General features: G+C 49.8%; 1 protein-coding gene across 1 annotated transcript; it reads right to left on the bottom strand.

Moving 5' to 3' along the window:
• Positions 1–251: 251 nt before the first annotated feature.
• On the bottom strand, positions 252–11,783 carry LOC141629815 (putative mitochondrial protein AtMg00820). The gene is made up of 2 exons (XM_074442755.1): positions 11,337–11,783; positions 252–512 (listed from the first exon to the last, which is right to left on the bottom strand). Exons 1-2 carry the CDS (start codon positions 11,781–11,783, stop codon positions 252–254), a joined length of 708 nt encoding a protein of 235 aa, XP_074298856.1.
• Positions 11,784–14,994: the final 3,211 nt, after the last annotated feature.

Below are 14,994 nucleotides of genomic sequence, written 5' to 3'. Positions count from 1 at the left end.
TTATCACCAAGATAGACACAATAACCGGATGTAGACCGGCAGGTGTCGGGACAGCCTCCCCAATCGGCATCGCTGTATACAGTGAGCTTGGCGGCAGAGGATTCGGTGATGTGTAGGCCATAGTGTGACGTTCCCTTCACATAGCGAATGATCCGTTTGAGGGCACCGAAGTGAGCATCACGGGGATCGTGCATAAATAAGCAAATCTGTTGCACGGCATATGATATGTCGGGTCGAGTGAAGGTAAGGTATTATAAAGCTCCGGCGAGACTACGATAAAGGGTGGGATCCGAAACAGGAGCACCGGCAGAACCACTCAATTTCGACTTTGTGTCGACTGGAGTTTGAGCAGGCTTGCAAGATTGCATCTTAGCGCGAGATACAATGTCCTCGGCATATTTTTGTTGGTGCAAAAACAGTCCCTTAGAATGACGGACAGCAGCAACTCCGAGAAAATAATTTAATGGGCCGAGGTCGCTCATTGCGAACTCGGAGCTGAGATGTGACATGATCTGCACTCTTAAAGAATTAGTAGAAGTGACCAAAATAATGTCTGTTCCGGGTGTAATTCCGGAGCAAGATTTGTGTCCACGTAAGCTTGTTGAATGGTGTGTTTGCTTGTCTCTTCCTTTCGCTCTCTCCAGTAAAGATGAACAAACTGAGGGCTCGGCTTGGTACCGAGCGTACTCACTCCGACGCTCAAGTCAGTAAACTTAAAGAGATTAAGTTGTGTGTTACTTGGCAAAGTATATTGTAGAGAGATAAGGGAGTTTATACCAGATTAATAGTGAGTTTATGGATGAATTGTCGATTATTGCATCCTTTTCTCAATGAGGGTTGAGGAGTATTTATAGACTTTCACCTTTTGTCACGTAGTGGCCAAGTGGCAGAGCAGGTGAAAAGACTGTTCTACCCTCGGCCGAGGGACCCATGGCAGGCCGGCTTGCCTGGTTGACTCCATGCCGAGGGGACTTGGATGTGAGTACGCGGATATGTCTCCTACCGGCTAGTTGCTTAGCCGAGACCCAAGTGACAGCCGACAGCCGAGCCGAGTCGGTTAGGGCTTGTCTAATACGTTGACTTGCTGTGGATATCTTTGACCTTGCTCAATATGTTGACTCGGTCAGCGGGTGCAGAATATGCCCCATCAATTTGCCCCCAGCGTAGTCTATGCCGTGGTATGGACCTTCGATGAGTGTTGAGCGTATTCTGCGCAAGTTGAACATCTTCCCCGGCTTCTTCTTCCTCGGCTTGGTTACCATTGGGCCGTACCATATCCCCCCTCCACATGGATGTGTAATGGACATCCTATGTGGAAAAGAAAATGGCGCTGGCCGAGACCAAGGTTGAGAGTGCCGTTTGTACTTTTGATTGCCGCCGGCCGGTGCTGTCTTTGCTTTGTTGATCAGCTGGCCGGTGGCGAGTAGATACCAAGGAGCGTGTCGAAGAAGATTTGTAACTGTTTGTCGATTGACATTCCGTGGCTGCATGCTTGACACGTGGCTTGGCATTGATTGGTTGACGTTTCATGGGCCTTGCCCTGATTGGTCCGTTTCATGGGCTTTGCTCTATAAATAGAGCAGTGTGCCCCGTTTTTTGGCCATCAAACTTCATTTTCTCAAAAAAAATTTCCCTCTCTTAGTTTTTTCGAAGGAATTTCTCTCTAGTCTTCAAAGCGTTACTCGGCGTAGCACTTTTCCAAGGTAAACAAACAAATTTTTCCAACTTTTTAATTGTTAAGTTTTTGTTGTCACTATGTCTTCTGCGGATGCTAAACCCAGTACCTCTGCGCCGGGGGGCGAACCGTCGCGTCCTGATGAAGAGGAGGCACTCGTTGTCACCCCGATAGGGTTTGGGGGTCCCAAGCCGCTTTCTCCTTAGATTGATCCAAAATTTTTGGAGTGTTTTGAGGATGATGATGATGATGAGGCGACCCCTTCTGCCGTAGAGAGGCCGCTTGTTTCGTGGCACGGTGATCCCTGCTCGATCAGTCCTGATCTTGCCTGGACGAATAAGTTCGCTAGCTGCTCCGGTTCTGATCTTTTTGAACACCATTACTCCTTCGGCAGGGGGTATAGAATTGTTATCCCTGAGGAGGGTCAGGCCGTCTGTTGCCCTACCGAGGGTTGTATCGGCGTATACATCAGACACCTGGAGTATGGGCTCCGGTTTCCTCCGAATGAATACGTTCTTTGCCATTATTAAAGCCATGAATGTCGCCGTGGCCCAACTGCATCCGTTGGCCATCAGGACGATTATTGGCTTTGTATGGTTGTGCCTTTTTAAAGGGGAGGCCCCAACGGTGAACCTCTTCCGCCAGCTCCACCATCTTAAAAAGACTACCCTAGGCGGCCCGGGGTGGTACAGCATACAGACCGAGCCGGGCTATATCACCGTCTCTAAGCTTACTTCTTGCAAGGACTGGAAGGGGCGGTGGGTATACGTTGAGGTTCCGGAGGACTACTCGTTGCCCCGATCCTTTCAGAGCCGCGTCAATTTGCGGTGTGAGAACCAAGGGGAGCATGACAAATATGTCTCCGGAGTAAGCTTAAGATGGACGCCACAGGTCTATCTTAATGAGGACGAAATGCGGGCAATGAGGCTGTTTGAGGTGAGAGAAGGATGGCACGCCGAAGGGATGGATGCCCCCGACGCAGATCATTCTTCGGGATGAGCCGTCACACGCGTCGGCCTCATACCGCCCCTCGAACAGGGTGAGTGGGGTCGGTGTGAGGCCCATCTTTGCTTTTTATGTTTCTGTATTTGAATTTTGGTTTATTTCTTTTACTTAACTCCTGCTTCGTTTCTTCTGCAGACCGATTTGGCCCGGAACTGCCTGTCTCCGTCCTCAAGAGGTTGGGACTTGACGAGAACGGGAGAGTTGTTGAGCTGCATCCTAAGGCCGGACCACGTGATCGCAGGCCGACTCCTCACGAACTTATGGAGCAAAGATTGAAGGCACCGCATGTGACGGCGGCTCGGCGCAGATTGCCGTGTGTGCCGTGCGCTACGAAACCAAAGACAACGTCTGCGCAGCGCAACGGCGCGTCAACCCCAGCTCAACCTTCAATCCCCGTAACCCAAAAGGAGCAGGTGGTCATCGTTGATGTTGAAGAGGAGGTCACCGTTGCGGAGGGTCCTCCTCCTTCAAACAAGAGAAAAGGGGCAACGCCTTTCGCCGCTTCTTTATCGATGCGGAAAAAAAAAAGGGGTCAGCCGGCCCTCCAACCAAGAAGGCCAAAGCTGGTACGGATCTAACCTACGGCTCGGATTTAGCGGGCTCTTTAGGCATTCCTGATGACAGGCTCTCTGACATGTCAATGAATGTTGACATGGATGCTTTGTCTGAATTTTTTGTAGATCAACCGCCGCCGGCTGCCGGTCCCACTGAACGGCAATTGGAGAAGCGGCTTGTGCAGACGGGCAATCAAAATGTCACCGTCGACTCCTCATCCCTGAAGGTTTCCCCCGCTCAGATTGCGGCGGAGGGTGCAAGGTTGTCTAAGAGGCTGGCGAAGTGGACTGACATAGCCGGCACTCACATTATGGAGCAAGAAAAGCTCATGGCTGAGGCAGCTCCTGCGCTCGAACGGCTTAGGCTTGAGCTTGCTGCTTCTAAGAAAGAGGCCGAGAAGGCGAAGAAGGACTTCGTCGCCACCATGGAGAACCTCCTCACTCAGCAAAAGCTTAAGGAGGAAGCTGAGAAGCGGGTCCTAGCCAAGAGATCCAAGGTTGAGGCTGCGTTGGCTTACGCCGCTAAGCTGCGGGAGTTGAGAGAGAAGCTTCAGGGCGGTTACGATGCTATGGTCGAGCAGAGGGAAAAATGGAAGTCCCTGCATCTGACCGAGGCGTAGGAGCACAGGAACACAAAGGCCATCCTTGCTCATAGGGAGAAGGACATTGAGACGCTCCAAACTGTCATCATCCCTAACATGTGTGCCCAGTACCGGGACCAGGCCGAAGATGCTACCAGGGAAGTAATCAAAGAGCTCTTTCCTAAAGACCCATTCCCGTGGCAAGATTTTGACCGGCTTCTTGATAAGAAGGCGGCTGCTGCGGAGGCAAAGGCTGCGGAGAAGGCAGAGGCGGCAAAGGCCGCTGAGGAGGCTGAGGCCAAGGCGGCCCATGCTGAAAAGGTGAAGGCGGCGAGGGAGGAAGCTGAGAGGGCAAAGGCAGGTGAAGCTGCCAAGTCGGTTTCTGGGTCGCCCACTGATGGTGATGCTGCTACTGCTGCCGGTGGCGAGCAGAAACAAGCATAGGGAGACGGGCGATCGTCACCAGATTCACCCGGCCCTTCAGACAGCTTCAGCTGTTCGGGGGCCAACTATTGAGCCTTTCCTCCCTGCCATCCTTTTGGCGCTTCAAGTTTTATGTCTGTAACCTTTTGTTATATTTTTTGTTTTAAACTTTTGGTAGGTTGTGTTTAGGCTATCCCTATGGGGACGGCTGTCGACTTTGTTTTGCCTCATCCTGTAAACATTTTTAATAGTTTGTTTATTTTGCCTCCATTAAGTTGTCTTCTTACGTTTCAACATATTGAGTGCTTTTTCGTTTTTACTTCCGGCTTGGCCGAGGCAGTTAGAAGGCGCATCTCAATTGTACTTAAACGTTTAAACATGTTGGCATGTCGGTCGCTTCCTCCACCACCCCCGGTCTTAGCCGGGGCGGTCAAATTTGCGCTTCCCAACCACCGTTGTGAACATGTTAGCGTATCGGTCGTTGTGTCCCCGTCGCCCCCGGTGTTGGCCGAGGTAAAACGAGGCTACGGCTCGACAGCGTTCGTATCTGTAGACATATTGATTGCTTCCTCTGCCGGGCCTTCGGTTGGCCGAGGCGGCTAGATTTGCGTCTCAACTGTACTTATACGTTCCTATTAGCGTATCGGTCGTTGTGTCCCCGTCACTCCCGGTTTTGGCCGAGGCAATCGAGGTTACGGCTCAACAGCGTTCGTATCTGTAGACATATTGATCGCTTCCTCTGCCGGGCCTTCGGTTGGCCGAGGCGGCTAGATTTGCATCTCAACTGTACTTATACGTTCCTATTAGCGTATCGGTCGTTGTGTCCCCGTCACTCCCGGTTTTGGCCGAGGCAATCGAGGTTACGGCTCGACAGCATTCATATCTGTAGACATATTGATCGCTTCCTCTGCCGGGCCTTCGGTTGGCCGAGGCGGCTAGAATTGCGTCTCAACTGTACTTATACGTTCCTAAGCATGTTGGTCGCTTTCGCGAGTATCAACTGCATTTGGCGTGACTGCCCGGCTTTGGCCGTGGCGTCTATTCTGGCATGACTATGGAGAGGACAAGTATTTTGACGGAGAACTTGGATTATTCTTCATAAGGTGTAATCACGCGTTGGGGTGTCCACAACGGTCTCAGACACCTCCGCCGTTATACAAAATATTTCCTTAAGTTGTCCGTGTTCTAGTGGCTCATCAAAGGAATACCCTCCATGTCCGTCAGCCGGTATGTCCCCGGCCTCATTTCTTCAACCACCTTGTAGGATCCTTCCCAGTTGGCCGTCATTTTTCCATGGACGTTTCCTTTGTTTGTGGCGGCCGACTTTCTTAGGACTAGATCTCCTACTCTTAAGTCCCTTTTGTGGATCCTACGGTTGTATGCTCTTCTCATCCGGTTTTGATACACTGCCAAGTTGAGCCGTGCCGTGTCTCGACTTTCTTCGACCAGGTCTAGGGAGGCTCTCAGGCCTTCCTTATTTTCGACTGGGTCAAAAGTTCGCGTTCTGAATGTCGGCACCGCTGCTTCAATTGGCAGGACGGCCTCAGACCCATAGACTAGGTGGAATGGATTGTACCCCGTTGCTTCTTTCTCCGTGGTTCTAAGGGACCACAGGACGCCGGGTAGTTCATCGGCCCACCTTCCCTTTAGATCTTCAACCTTCTTTTTCAGCCCGTTTAGGATTGTTTTAGTAGCTACTTCCGCCTGCCCATTGCTCTGAGGGTGGCAGACGGAGGAATATGCAAATTTGATACCGAGCTCCTCCAACCAGTTCATTACCATGTCGCTCCAAAACTCTCGGCCGTGGTTAAATACCATGACTTGGAGCAACCCAAATCGAGTTATGACGTTCTCCCAAATCACCTTTCTTACGGCCGCCGTGGTCTTGGCAGGTACCGCGACAGCCTCGACCCATTTGGTGAAGTAGTCAACGGCGACGATTAGGTACTTTCTTCCTCCGGAGGCCGTCGGAAATGGCCCTAGTAAATCCATACCCCACTGTGCAAATGGAAGGGGACTAAGCACCGGTTGCAGGTCTCGGGAAGGAGCATGTATCACCGGAGCATGCATCGACAATTCTTGCACTTCTTGGTCTTTGCTCTGAATCCTCAAGCATGGTGGGCCGTAAGTAGCCGGCTCGGAGAGATTTGTGGGCTAGCGTTCTTGCCCCCATGTGATGTCCACAGATGCCTTCGTGAATCTCTCACGAAGATAGCTCCGCGTCGGCTGGGCCGACACATTTCAAGAGTGGCCTTATTACAAACCTTCGTATAACTCTCCTTCGAACATTAAGTACCTTGCGCGATCCTTCTTATCTTCTCGTGAGAGACTGCGGTCCTCCAAAGAACTCATTTGTCGGTTTGTATTTCATTATCGAGTCATCCACGTCGTCTCGGCTTGATGTCGCCCACCATGCGCAGACGGTCTCGGTGATGCTTTTAGCATTCCCGATATCCACCAAAGACGGTTCGATTCGACATTCTTGATGCTTGAACTGGCAAGTTTTGAGAGAGCGTCGGCTCGGTTGTTCTCGGACACTGGAATGCACTGTATCTGGAAAGATTTCAATTTTGAGGTGTCAGCTTTTACCCTCTCCAGATACCTTATCATCCCATCGTCTCGAGTCTCATACTCTCCTCTGATTTGATTAGCCACTAAGAGTGAGTCTGTCTTCAACACAACATGCTCCGCCCCGGCAGCTCTAGCTAACTCGACTCCAGTTATCACCGCCTCATATTCGGACTCGTTATTTGAGGCCGAGAAGGTAAATTTCAAGGCGTACTCAAACTCGTCCCTGTTAGGGCTGATGATAAGGATGCCGGCTCCTGAGCTGTTTGCCGTGGAGGACCCGTCGGTGTATACTTCCCACACACCGGGATTTGATTCTTCTTGGTATGTGCACTCGGCTAGGAAGTCTGCAAGTGCTTGCCCCTTTATCGAAGGCCTCGGCTTGTACTGAATGCCGAAGCCGGATAGCTCCACTGCCCATTTGATAAGTCTGCCTGATTTTTCGAATTTTTCTAAGGCTTTCTCCAATGGCTGGTCGGTTAAGACCGTCACGGGATGTGCGTCGAAGTAGGGTTTTAACTTTCTTGCGGCAACGACGACGGCGAAGGCCGCTTTTTCAATCAGCGGGTAATTTCTTTCGGCAGCGGCGGTGTATGGGCGATAAAGTAGATTGGGTGTTGCTGCTTGTTTTCTTATCTGACAATTACGGCACTGACCGTGGCCGAGGTAACTGCTAGATATAGGTATAGCGTCTCCCCCAGCGTCGGCCTGGACAGGGTCGGAAGAGTTAGTAGGTGGGCTTTCAGTTGCTTGAAAGCCGCACTCTGTTCCTCCCCCCAGCAAAAGTCTTTATTCCCTTTCAGCACCGTAAAGAACGGAGTGCTCTTGTCGGCTGACTGAGAAATAAAGCGGGCAAGAGCCGCCATCCTCCCGGTCAGTATCATAACCTCTTTTCGATTCCTCGGCTCCGGCAGGTCTAATATTGCTTTGATCTTATCTAGATTGGCATCAATTCCCCTGGCGCTGACAAGTACGCCGAGGAACTTGCCGGCCCGGACACCGAAGTTGCATTTCATTGGGTTAAGCTTTATCTTATATTTCCTTAGTGAACAAAATGTTTCGCTCAAGTCGGCCAAGTGCTCGCTGTCAGACTTGCTTTTTACAATAGCATCGTCGACGTAAGCCTCGATGTTTCGCCCTTTTTTATCTTGAAACACTTTGTCCACCAGCCTAGTGTAAGTTGAGCCAGCGTTTTTCAAACCAAACGGCATAATTTTATACATGTATGTGCCGTGTATGGTGATGAATGCGCACTTAGGCATGTCTTCCTCGGCCATGAATACCTGATGGTACCCTGAGAAGGCGTCGAGCAGGCTCAGCATAGTGTAGCCTGCCGTTGCGTCAATTAAACTATCTATTCGAGGCAAGGGATAGCAATCTTTAGGGCATGCTTTATTAAGATTTGTAAAATCAACACACATCCTCCACCCCCCTGATGACTTCTTCACCATTACAACATTTGCTAGCCACTCAGGGTAAGTACAAGGCATGATAAAGCCCGCCTCTAATAGTTTATCTACCTCGGCCTTGATGGCCTCATCCTTTTCGGCCGAGGAGTTCCTCATCTTCTGCTTGACAGGGCGAGCGGTGGAGAGTACGTTCAGCTTGTGAACGATCACCTCCCGGCTCACGCCTGGCATCTCGGTGGCTGAGTATGCGAAGACGTCTTTGTTCTTCCTCGCGGTCTAGGAGATCGGCTCGAATTTTGGCTCCCGTGGCCGACACCGACAGTTACGGTGCGCCCTGAGTCAATTTCCACTTCCTCGGTCTGGGCTCCTTCGACCATGCCGACGTTGTTGGTGCTCATCGGATCACCCTCTTGTTGTAAGGATGGGCCCTTCCCTTTCTCTGATTTTTTCGCCACTTTGAGGGATTGCATGTTGCACCCTCTGGCAGATACTTGGACATTGACAATTTCGTCTCTCTCGTCCTTTGAGACGAGCTTTTGTGCTTCCCCCCGGTCTGAGACATACATCAATGTCAAGGCCCGGATGGACATCACAGCATCAGCCTCGCTCAAAGTGACCCGGCCTATTAGGATATTGTAGGCGGACGAACCATAAATAACCACGAACTCAGACCAAACATTTTTGGCCGCATCTGCTTGGCCAAACATCACCGGCAGTCCGATTGACCCCGGGGTACCAGGCCGGCCCCGGAGAAGCTATATAGCGGGTTGGTGCGGGGCTCGGGTTTTCAATCTTCGACCGAGATTGAGAAAGCACTCCCCGAACATGATGTTTGTGTAGGCGCCGTGTCAATCGTGGCACCTCTTGACCAAGTGGTTGGCTATGTCTAGGTGGACTACGAGAGGGTCGCTGTGCGGGGCGATGACTCCTTCGTAGTCCTTCTTTCCGATGGTTATATCGGGGACGGTGGAAGCGGGGGTCGCTGTTTTGGGCACAAAGTTGATGGCTTGGTATAGCTCATTTAGGTGCCGTTTGTGCCCATTAGCTGACCCACCGTTCTCGTTTCCTCCGGTTACAACCTGGACCACTCCCATCCTCTGGAATACTGATTTTCTATTCGTCCCGTCGGAGCTTGTTTCTGGGCCTCCACCTACATACTTGTTGAGGGCCCCCTTTCGGATCAGCTCCTCGATGGCGTTCCTCAGATGCCGACAGTTGTCGATCTTATGGCCGGGTTGGCCGTGGTAGTCGCAGAACTGGCTAAGGTCGCCGTCCCCCCTCGCCTTGGGGGGCCTTGCCCATTTCGGCCCTTCGTTCTTGCTTCGGGCAAAGACTTCGGCCGGTGATTTAACCAGGGGGTGAGACCGCTGTACCGCTTCGGGGTGTATGGTCCCGAACTCCCCCCGGCGCCCGCCGAGTTTTGTTTCCTATTAAATCTCTCAGGCCGTGACCTATTCATGTCACGGCGTCCTTCATCTACATTGTTCCGGCGGCTCCTCCTTTCTGGGGGCACAGCTTCACTGTGGCCTACCCAGGTCTTGTGATAGTCCTCCACCTTTATGGCTCGATCGGCAATCTTTCTGGCGGAGTCTAGGTTGAGGTCCTCGCACTTGATGAGCTCATTTTTGAACTCGCCTTTCGGCAGGCCTTTCATCAGTGTGAAGGCCGCCAGTTCGGTGTTCAGCTCACGAATCTGCTAAACCTTAGCGTCGAATCTCTTGACGTAGCTCCGGAGGGACTCGTCCTCCCCCTGTCGGATAGTCAGGATATCTGATGTCTCCACGGCCCTTCGTTTGTTGCAAGCGTATTGGGCTATGAAACTGTCCCTTAGGTCGGCATAACAGTACACCGAGCCATTAGGTAGCCCCTTGTACCAACTCTGAGACATGCCATGGAGGGTCGTTGGGAAGACTCGGCACCACACCTCATCAGGCTGCTCCCATACCGACATGTACGACTCGAAAGCCTCGGCGTGGTCGGTTGGGTCGCTATCCCCTTTGTATGATAGGGGCGGCAACTTCAGTTTGGTCGGCATCGGGACTTCGAGGACAAAGGCATTGAGGGGCTGTCTGACCACGTGTTTCTGGCTCTCTTGGCATCCCGTACTTCACCGGCTCAATCACTCGGCCGGTGGGGGACTGCCCGATCTCAGAATTAGGGAATGTCTCATCCTGGTAGAATTCAGTTTCTACACTCACAAGTTCTGGCTGTTTTGACATCTTCTTAGCTCTTTGAATGGTTTTTTTTTTTTTGTAAGGTAGGTGACCAGCTTTTAGTATGGATCCCCACAGACGGCGCCAATTGTTCCGGGTGTAATTCCGGAGCAAGATTTGTGTCCACGTAAGCTTGTTGAATGGTGTCTTTGCTTGTCTCTTCCTTTCGCTCTCTCCTGTAAAGATGAACAAACTGAGGGCTCGGCTTGGTACCGAGCGTACTCACTCCGACGCTCAAGTCATTAAACTTAAAGAGATTAAGTTGTGTGTTACTTGGCAAAGTATATTGTAGACAGATAAGGGAGTTTATACCAGATTAATAATGAGTTTATGGATGAATTGTCGATTATTGCATCCTTTTCTCAATGAGGGTTGAGGAGTATTTATAGACTTTCACCTTTTGTCACGTAGTGGCCAAGTGGCAGAGCAGGTGAAAAGACTGTTCTACCCTCGGCCGAGGGACCCATGGCAGGCCGGCTGGCCTGGTTGACTCCATGCCGAGGGGACTTGGATGTGAGTACGCGGATATGTCTCCCGGCTGGCTAGTTGCTTAGCCGAGACCCAAGTGACAGGCCGACAGGCTGAGTCGGTTAGGCTGTCTAATACATTGACTTGCTGTGGATATCTTTGACCTTGCTCAATATGTTGACTCGGTCAGCGGGTGCAGAATATGCCCCATCAATGTCATCAACATATAATAATAAATAAGTCGTATTGTCACCGTCGCGATAAATAAAAAGAGAAGTGTCAGACTTGCTATTTTGAAAACCAATGGTCGAGACAAATGTAGCAAATCGATGGTACCACGCGCGCGGTGCTTGCTTTAGGCCATAGAGAGATTTCTTGAGGAGGCAGACATGATCGGGGTGAGTGTTATCCCGAAAACCCGGTGGCTGATACATATATACCGTTTCAGCCAAATTACCATGAAGAAATGCATTCTTCACATCAAGTTGTCGAATGGACCATTTCTTTGAAACGGCAAGGTTGAGGACCGTCCGAATGGTAGTGGGCTTGACCACGGGACTAAATGTCTCGTCACAATCAACACCAACCTGTTGAGACCTGCCATTGACAACCAATCGAGCTTTGTATCGCTCCAAATCACCATTAGCTTTGAATTTATGCTTAAATAGCCAAATACAACGAGTAATATTGACATCGGGGGGTCGAGGCACAAGAATCCAAGTCTTATTCTTAATGAGCGCATCAAATTCATCTTTCATGGCATTTTTCCAATTAGGGTCATTAAGAGCGTCGATAGGATTTTTTGGCACGGGAGACAGGCTAGTAGTGGCGCTTAAATTCATCCGGTGAGTTGGCTTGAAGATACCACGCTGAGCACGGGTTGTCATTTGTGGAGACAAGGTGGGTTGGGTATGGGGAGGAGAGGTCGTGGTTGAGGGAGGTGTGGGGGACGGTGAGGGGGCAGTGGACACAGTAGGCGTGTTGACCTCCGGGGGAGTATGAGGGATAGGGGTCGACACGGGTGTGTGGGGTGAGGGTGGTGTGTCCGGGGCTGCAGGTTCGACACCATGGGGTGAAGGACGCTGGATATGGGCAGCCATATACGGAGTCGGGTCGTTAGATAAAAACTCGTAAGTGGAATTGGTTGGGGAAAATGTTTCGGCAAAGGGGAAGGTAGACTCATCAAACGTAACGTGTCTTGCTATGAAAATTTTCCGAGTGGCCAAATCCATACACTTATAACCTCGATGATTAGACGGGTAGCCGAGGAAGACGCACGGTGTAGCACGGGAAGCTAGCTTGTGAATGGTTGAGGGAGGGATATGAGGAAAGCATCGACATCCAAAGGTGCGGAGGTGTGTGTAGGCCGGAATTCGGGCATAGAGACTAGCTGTAGGTGAGTCGAAGAGGTTGGCTTTGCTAGGGAGGATGTTCTGGATGTAAGTTGCCATATCGAGGGCATGGTGCCACATATTGGGAGGCATGTGAGCGTGAATAAGAAGGGTACGCATGATATTATTGATGGTACGAATTTTTCGCTCGGCCTTACCATTTTGTGGTGATGTATGGGGGCAAGAAAATCAGAACAACATACCATTACTAGCAAAGAATTTGTGAAAGGAGGAGTTGTCGTATTCGCGACCATTATCACATTGAAGAGTTTTAATGGGGCAATTAAATTGGGTCTTTATCATGTTGTAGAAGGTGTGAAAAATAGCATATACATTCGATTTATTTGTAATAGGATAGGTCCATAGAAAATTAGTGTAATCATCAAGAAACAAAATATAATATCGATGGCCTAAATTACTTGGAATCGGAGATGTCCATAAATCGGAATGTAAAATATCAAATGGGGAAATAGTACGTGATAAAGACGGATAAAACGGAAGCTTCACATGCTTCCCTAGCTGACACGAACGACAAACAGTAAGTTTAAGAGGGCTACATGAGATAGTCTTATTCTTGCAAAGGGAATTAAAAATATTGGAGCCGGGATGTCCAAGGCGAGCATGCCAGACCGTGGACGGTACAGTCACAAAAGCTTGAGGAATTGGTGGGTCGGGTTGGGTGGATGGCATGAGAGGATATAGTTCACCCGTGCTATGGCTTCTCATAATCGGCGTCCCCGTCTTGAGATCCTTCAAAGTAAAGCCAAATGGAGCAAATTCAACAGAGACACTATTATCGGTGGTGAATTGTCTTACCGAGACAAGGTTTTTAATTATATTCGGGACATGTAAGACATTTTTTAAGACAAGGGAATTATGTGGGGAAGGTAGAGTCATAGTGCCACGACCTACTATTGGAATTAAATGACCATTTCCGACTACAATATGACACATATTACTCAAAGAAGAATAAGAAGAGAGAGTACCGTTGTTGGACATCATGTGTGAAGACGCCCCAGTATCCATATACAAGTTGTCATCCGGCTGTTGAAGCGACAAATTCTGCATAACGGCCGCGATGTCATTAGGAACGAGTGCTCCTGATGGCATTCCAGTAGCATTCGGCTGAGCATAAAAGGCGTGTTGTGGCCGTGGTCCTAGTATCCCTTGTGAGCGTGAGGCCGACGGACCAGGTGTCCATCCAGTCGTGGGATAAGCGCAAGGTGGAACAGTCCACCCCTGCGGTGCGGGATTCTGCCACGGGGAGAGTGGGGCCCACGTCCAACCAGTGGGTGCCGTAGTAGTCTGCGAAGACCGAGAACCACCACCATTCCCATTACTAGAATTGTTTTGAGAACCACCATTATTACCCTTCCCCCGTTTATTGTAGCGATTCTTACCTTTGCCCTTAGAATTATTATAGTTATTCTTTGAGCGAGAATGAGAGCCACCATTGTTAGAGGACGAGTGATTGGTGTCGGTTGTGGTGTCTGGTGAAGAGGCAACAAGAGCAGACTCCGTTGTCTTGGCACGACGAGTCTCTTCCAGAGTGAGCATAGATCTTGCTTTGTAAAAGGGAGGAAGCGGGTCACTCTGTTGAATGATGGTAGCAACACCATCATAACCATCAGACAAGTGAGTGACCAATTGAAGGACTAGTCGTGTCTCAGAGACAGGCACCCCAACAATAGCCAATTGATCGGCTATCATTTTCAATGCTTGACAATACGACGAAACATTGGGATAATTATCCATATGGATATTTGTAAACTGCTGCTCCAACATGACGGCTCGAGAATTTTGGTTATCATTAAAGATATCCTTGAGACGGTTCCATGCCTTTTGTGCCAATGCCCCGGGTTCGAATATGGTGTGTAGAAGATCGAGAGAAATTGTGCTATAGATCCATTGCTTAACAATGGCATCCAAGCGGTCCCATTGGGCGTCCTTGTTGAGGACTGCATTGGCAGGAGGAGCGATATGGTCCAAAACGTCAAACGCGCGAGCCGTGTTTAGGAATAGCTCGGCCCATGAAGCGTAATGAACGTTCTCATTCTCGAGGATGATGGGAACGAAGTTCTTGATGTTGGATACGGAATAGGCAGGGTGAAAGGATGGGGAAGATGATTTTGTTGCGTCGTTTGCCATGGTGTTGAAGAGAAGGAAGAAAGGAGGAAGAACAGAGTATGAAGAAGAAGAGGCAGCGGAAGAAGAGGATCAGAAGAACACGGATACCATAAAACTATATGGAATATTTACATATTCTAATAGGGGGCTTGTACAATATGGGTTTTTGCGTAAACCAGACTCAACCTCCTTTTCCCTTGCGACCTTTTTTCCATTTAAAAAACTAGATTTCATGCCAATGCGGTGTACGATAATTAAATAATATTTTGATTTTAAGTGAACTTATAAGAAGTTAATGTCTGACTTTAAATTTAAAATCCCGCTACCCTTGATTCAAATTGACCCAGTCATATCCGATTAGAATTTATATTGTTACATAGTTTAACTTTAAGTGAATCGTTGTTTGGTCATCTTACCCGTTGAACAAAGCGTCTTGCTTGTGACGAGCTAATCCCGTCACAAGCTGAAGACCTCTCACAAAAGGGGAGAGGGGACAAGGTGGGGCATCCCCCATGTGCTTCTCACTCACCTTTCAATGGGTATTTTGTGAGAGGAAACGGTATCCGTCACAAGCTTGTGA

This window comes from Silene latifolia, chromosome Y (assembly GCF_048544455.1).
Source record: "Silene latifolia isolate original U9 population chromosome Y, ASM4854445v1, whole genome shotgun sequence".
Taxonomy (NCBI): Eukaryota; Viridiplantae; Streptophyta; class Magnoliopsida; order Caryophyllales; family Caryophyllaceae; genus Silene; species Silene latifolia.
Note: the sequence above shows the minus strand (reverse complement) of the source record. Positions and strands in the feature narration are given on the sequence as shown.

Bases quoted from the DNA above. Each gene is read 5' to 3' on its own strand.
- LOC141629815 (XM_074442755.1), bottom strand. From the start codon at position 11,783: ATGACAACCCGTGCTCAGCGTGGTATCTTCAAGCCAACTCACCGGATG. The intron at 513-11,336 runs GTATATATGTAT...TTAAGAGTGCAG, and splicing joins ATGGTAATTTGGCTGAAACG to ATCATGTCACATCTCAGCTC.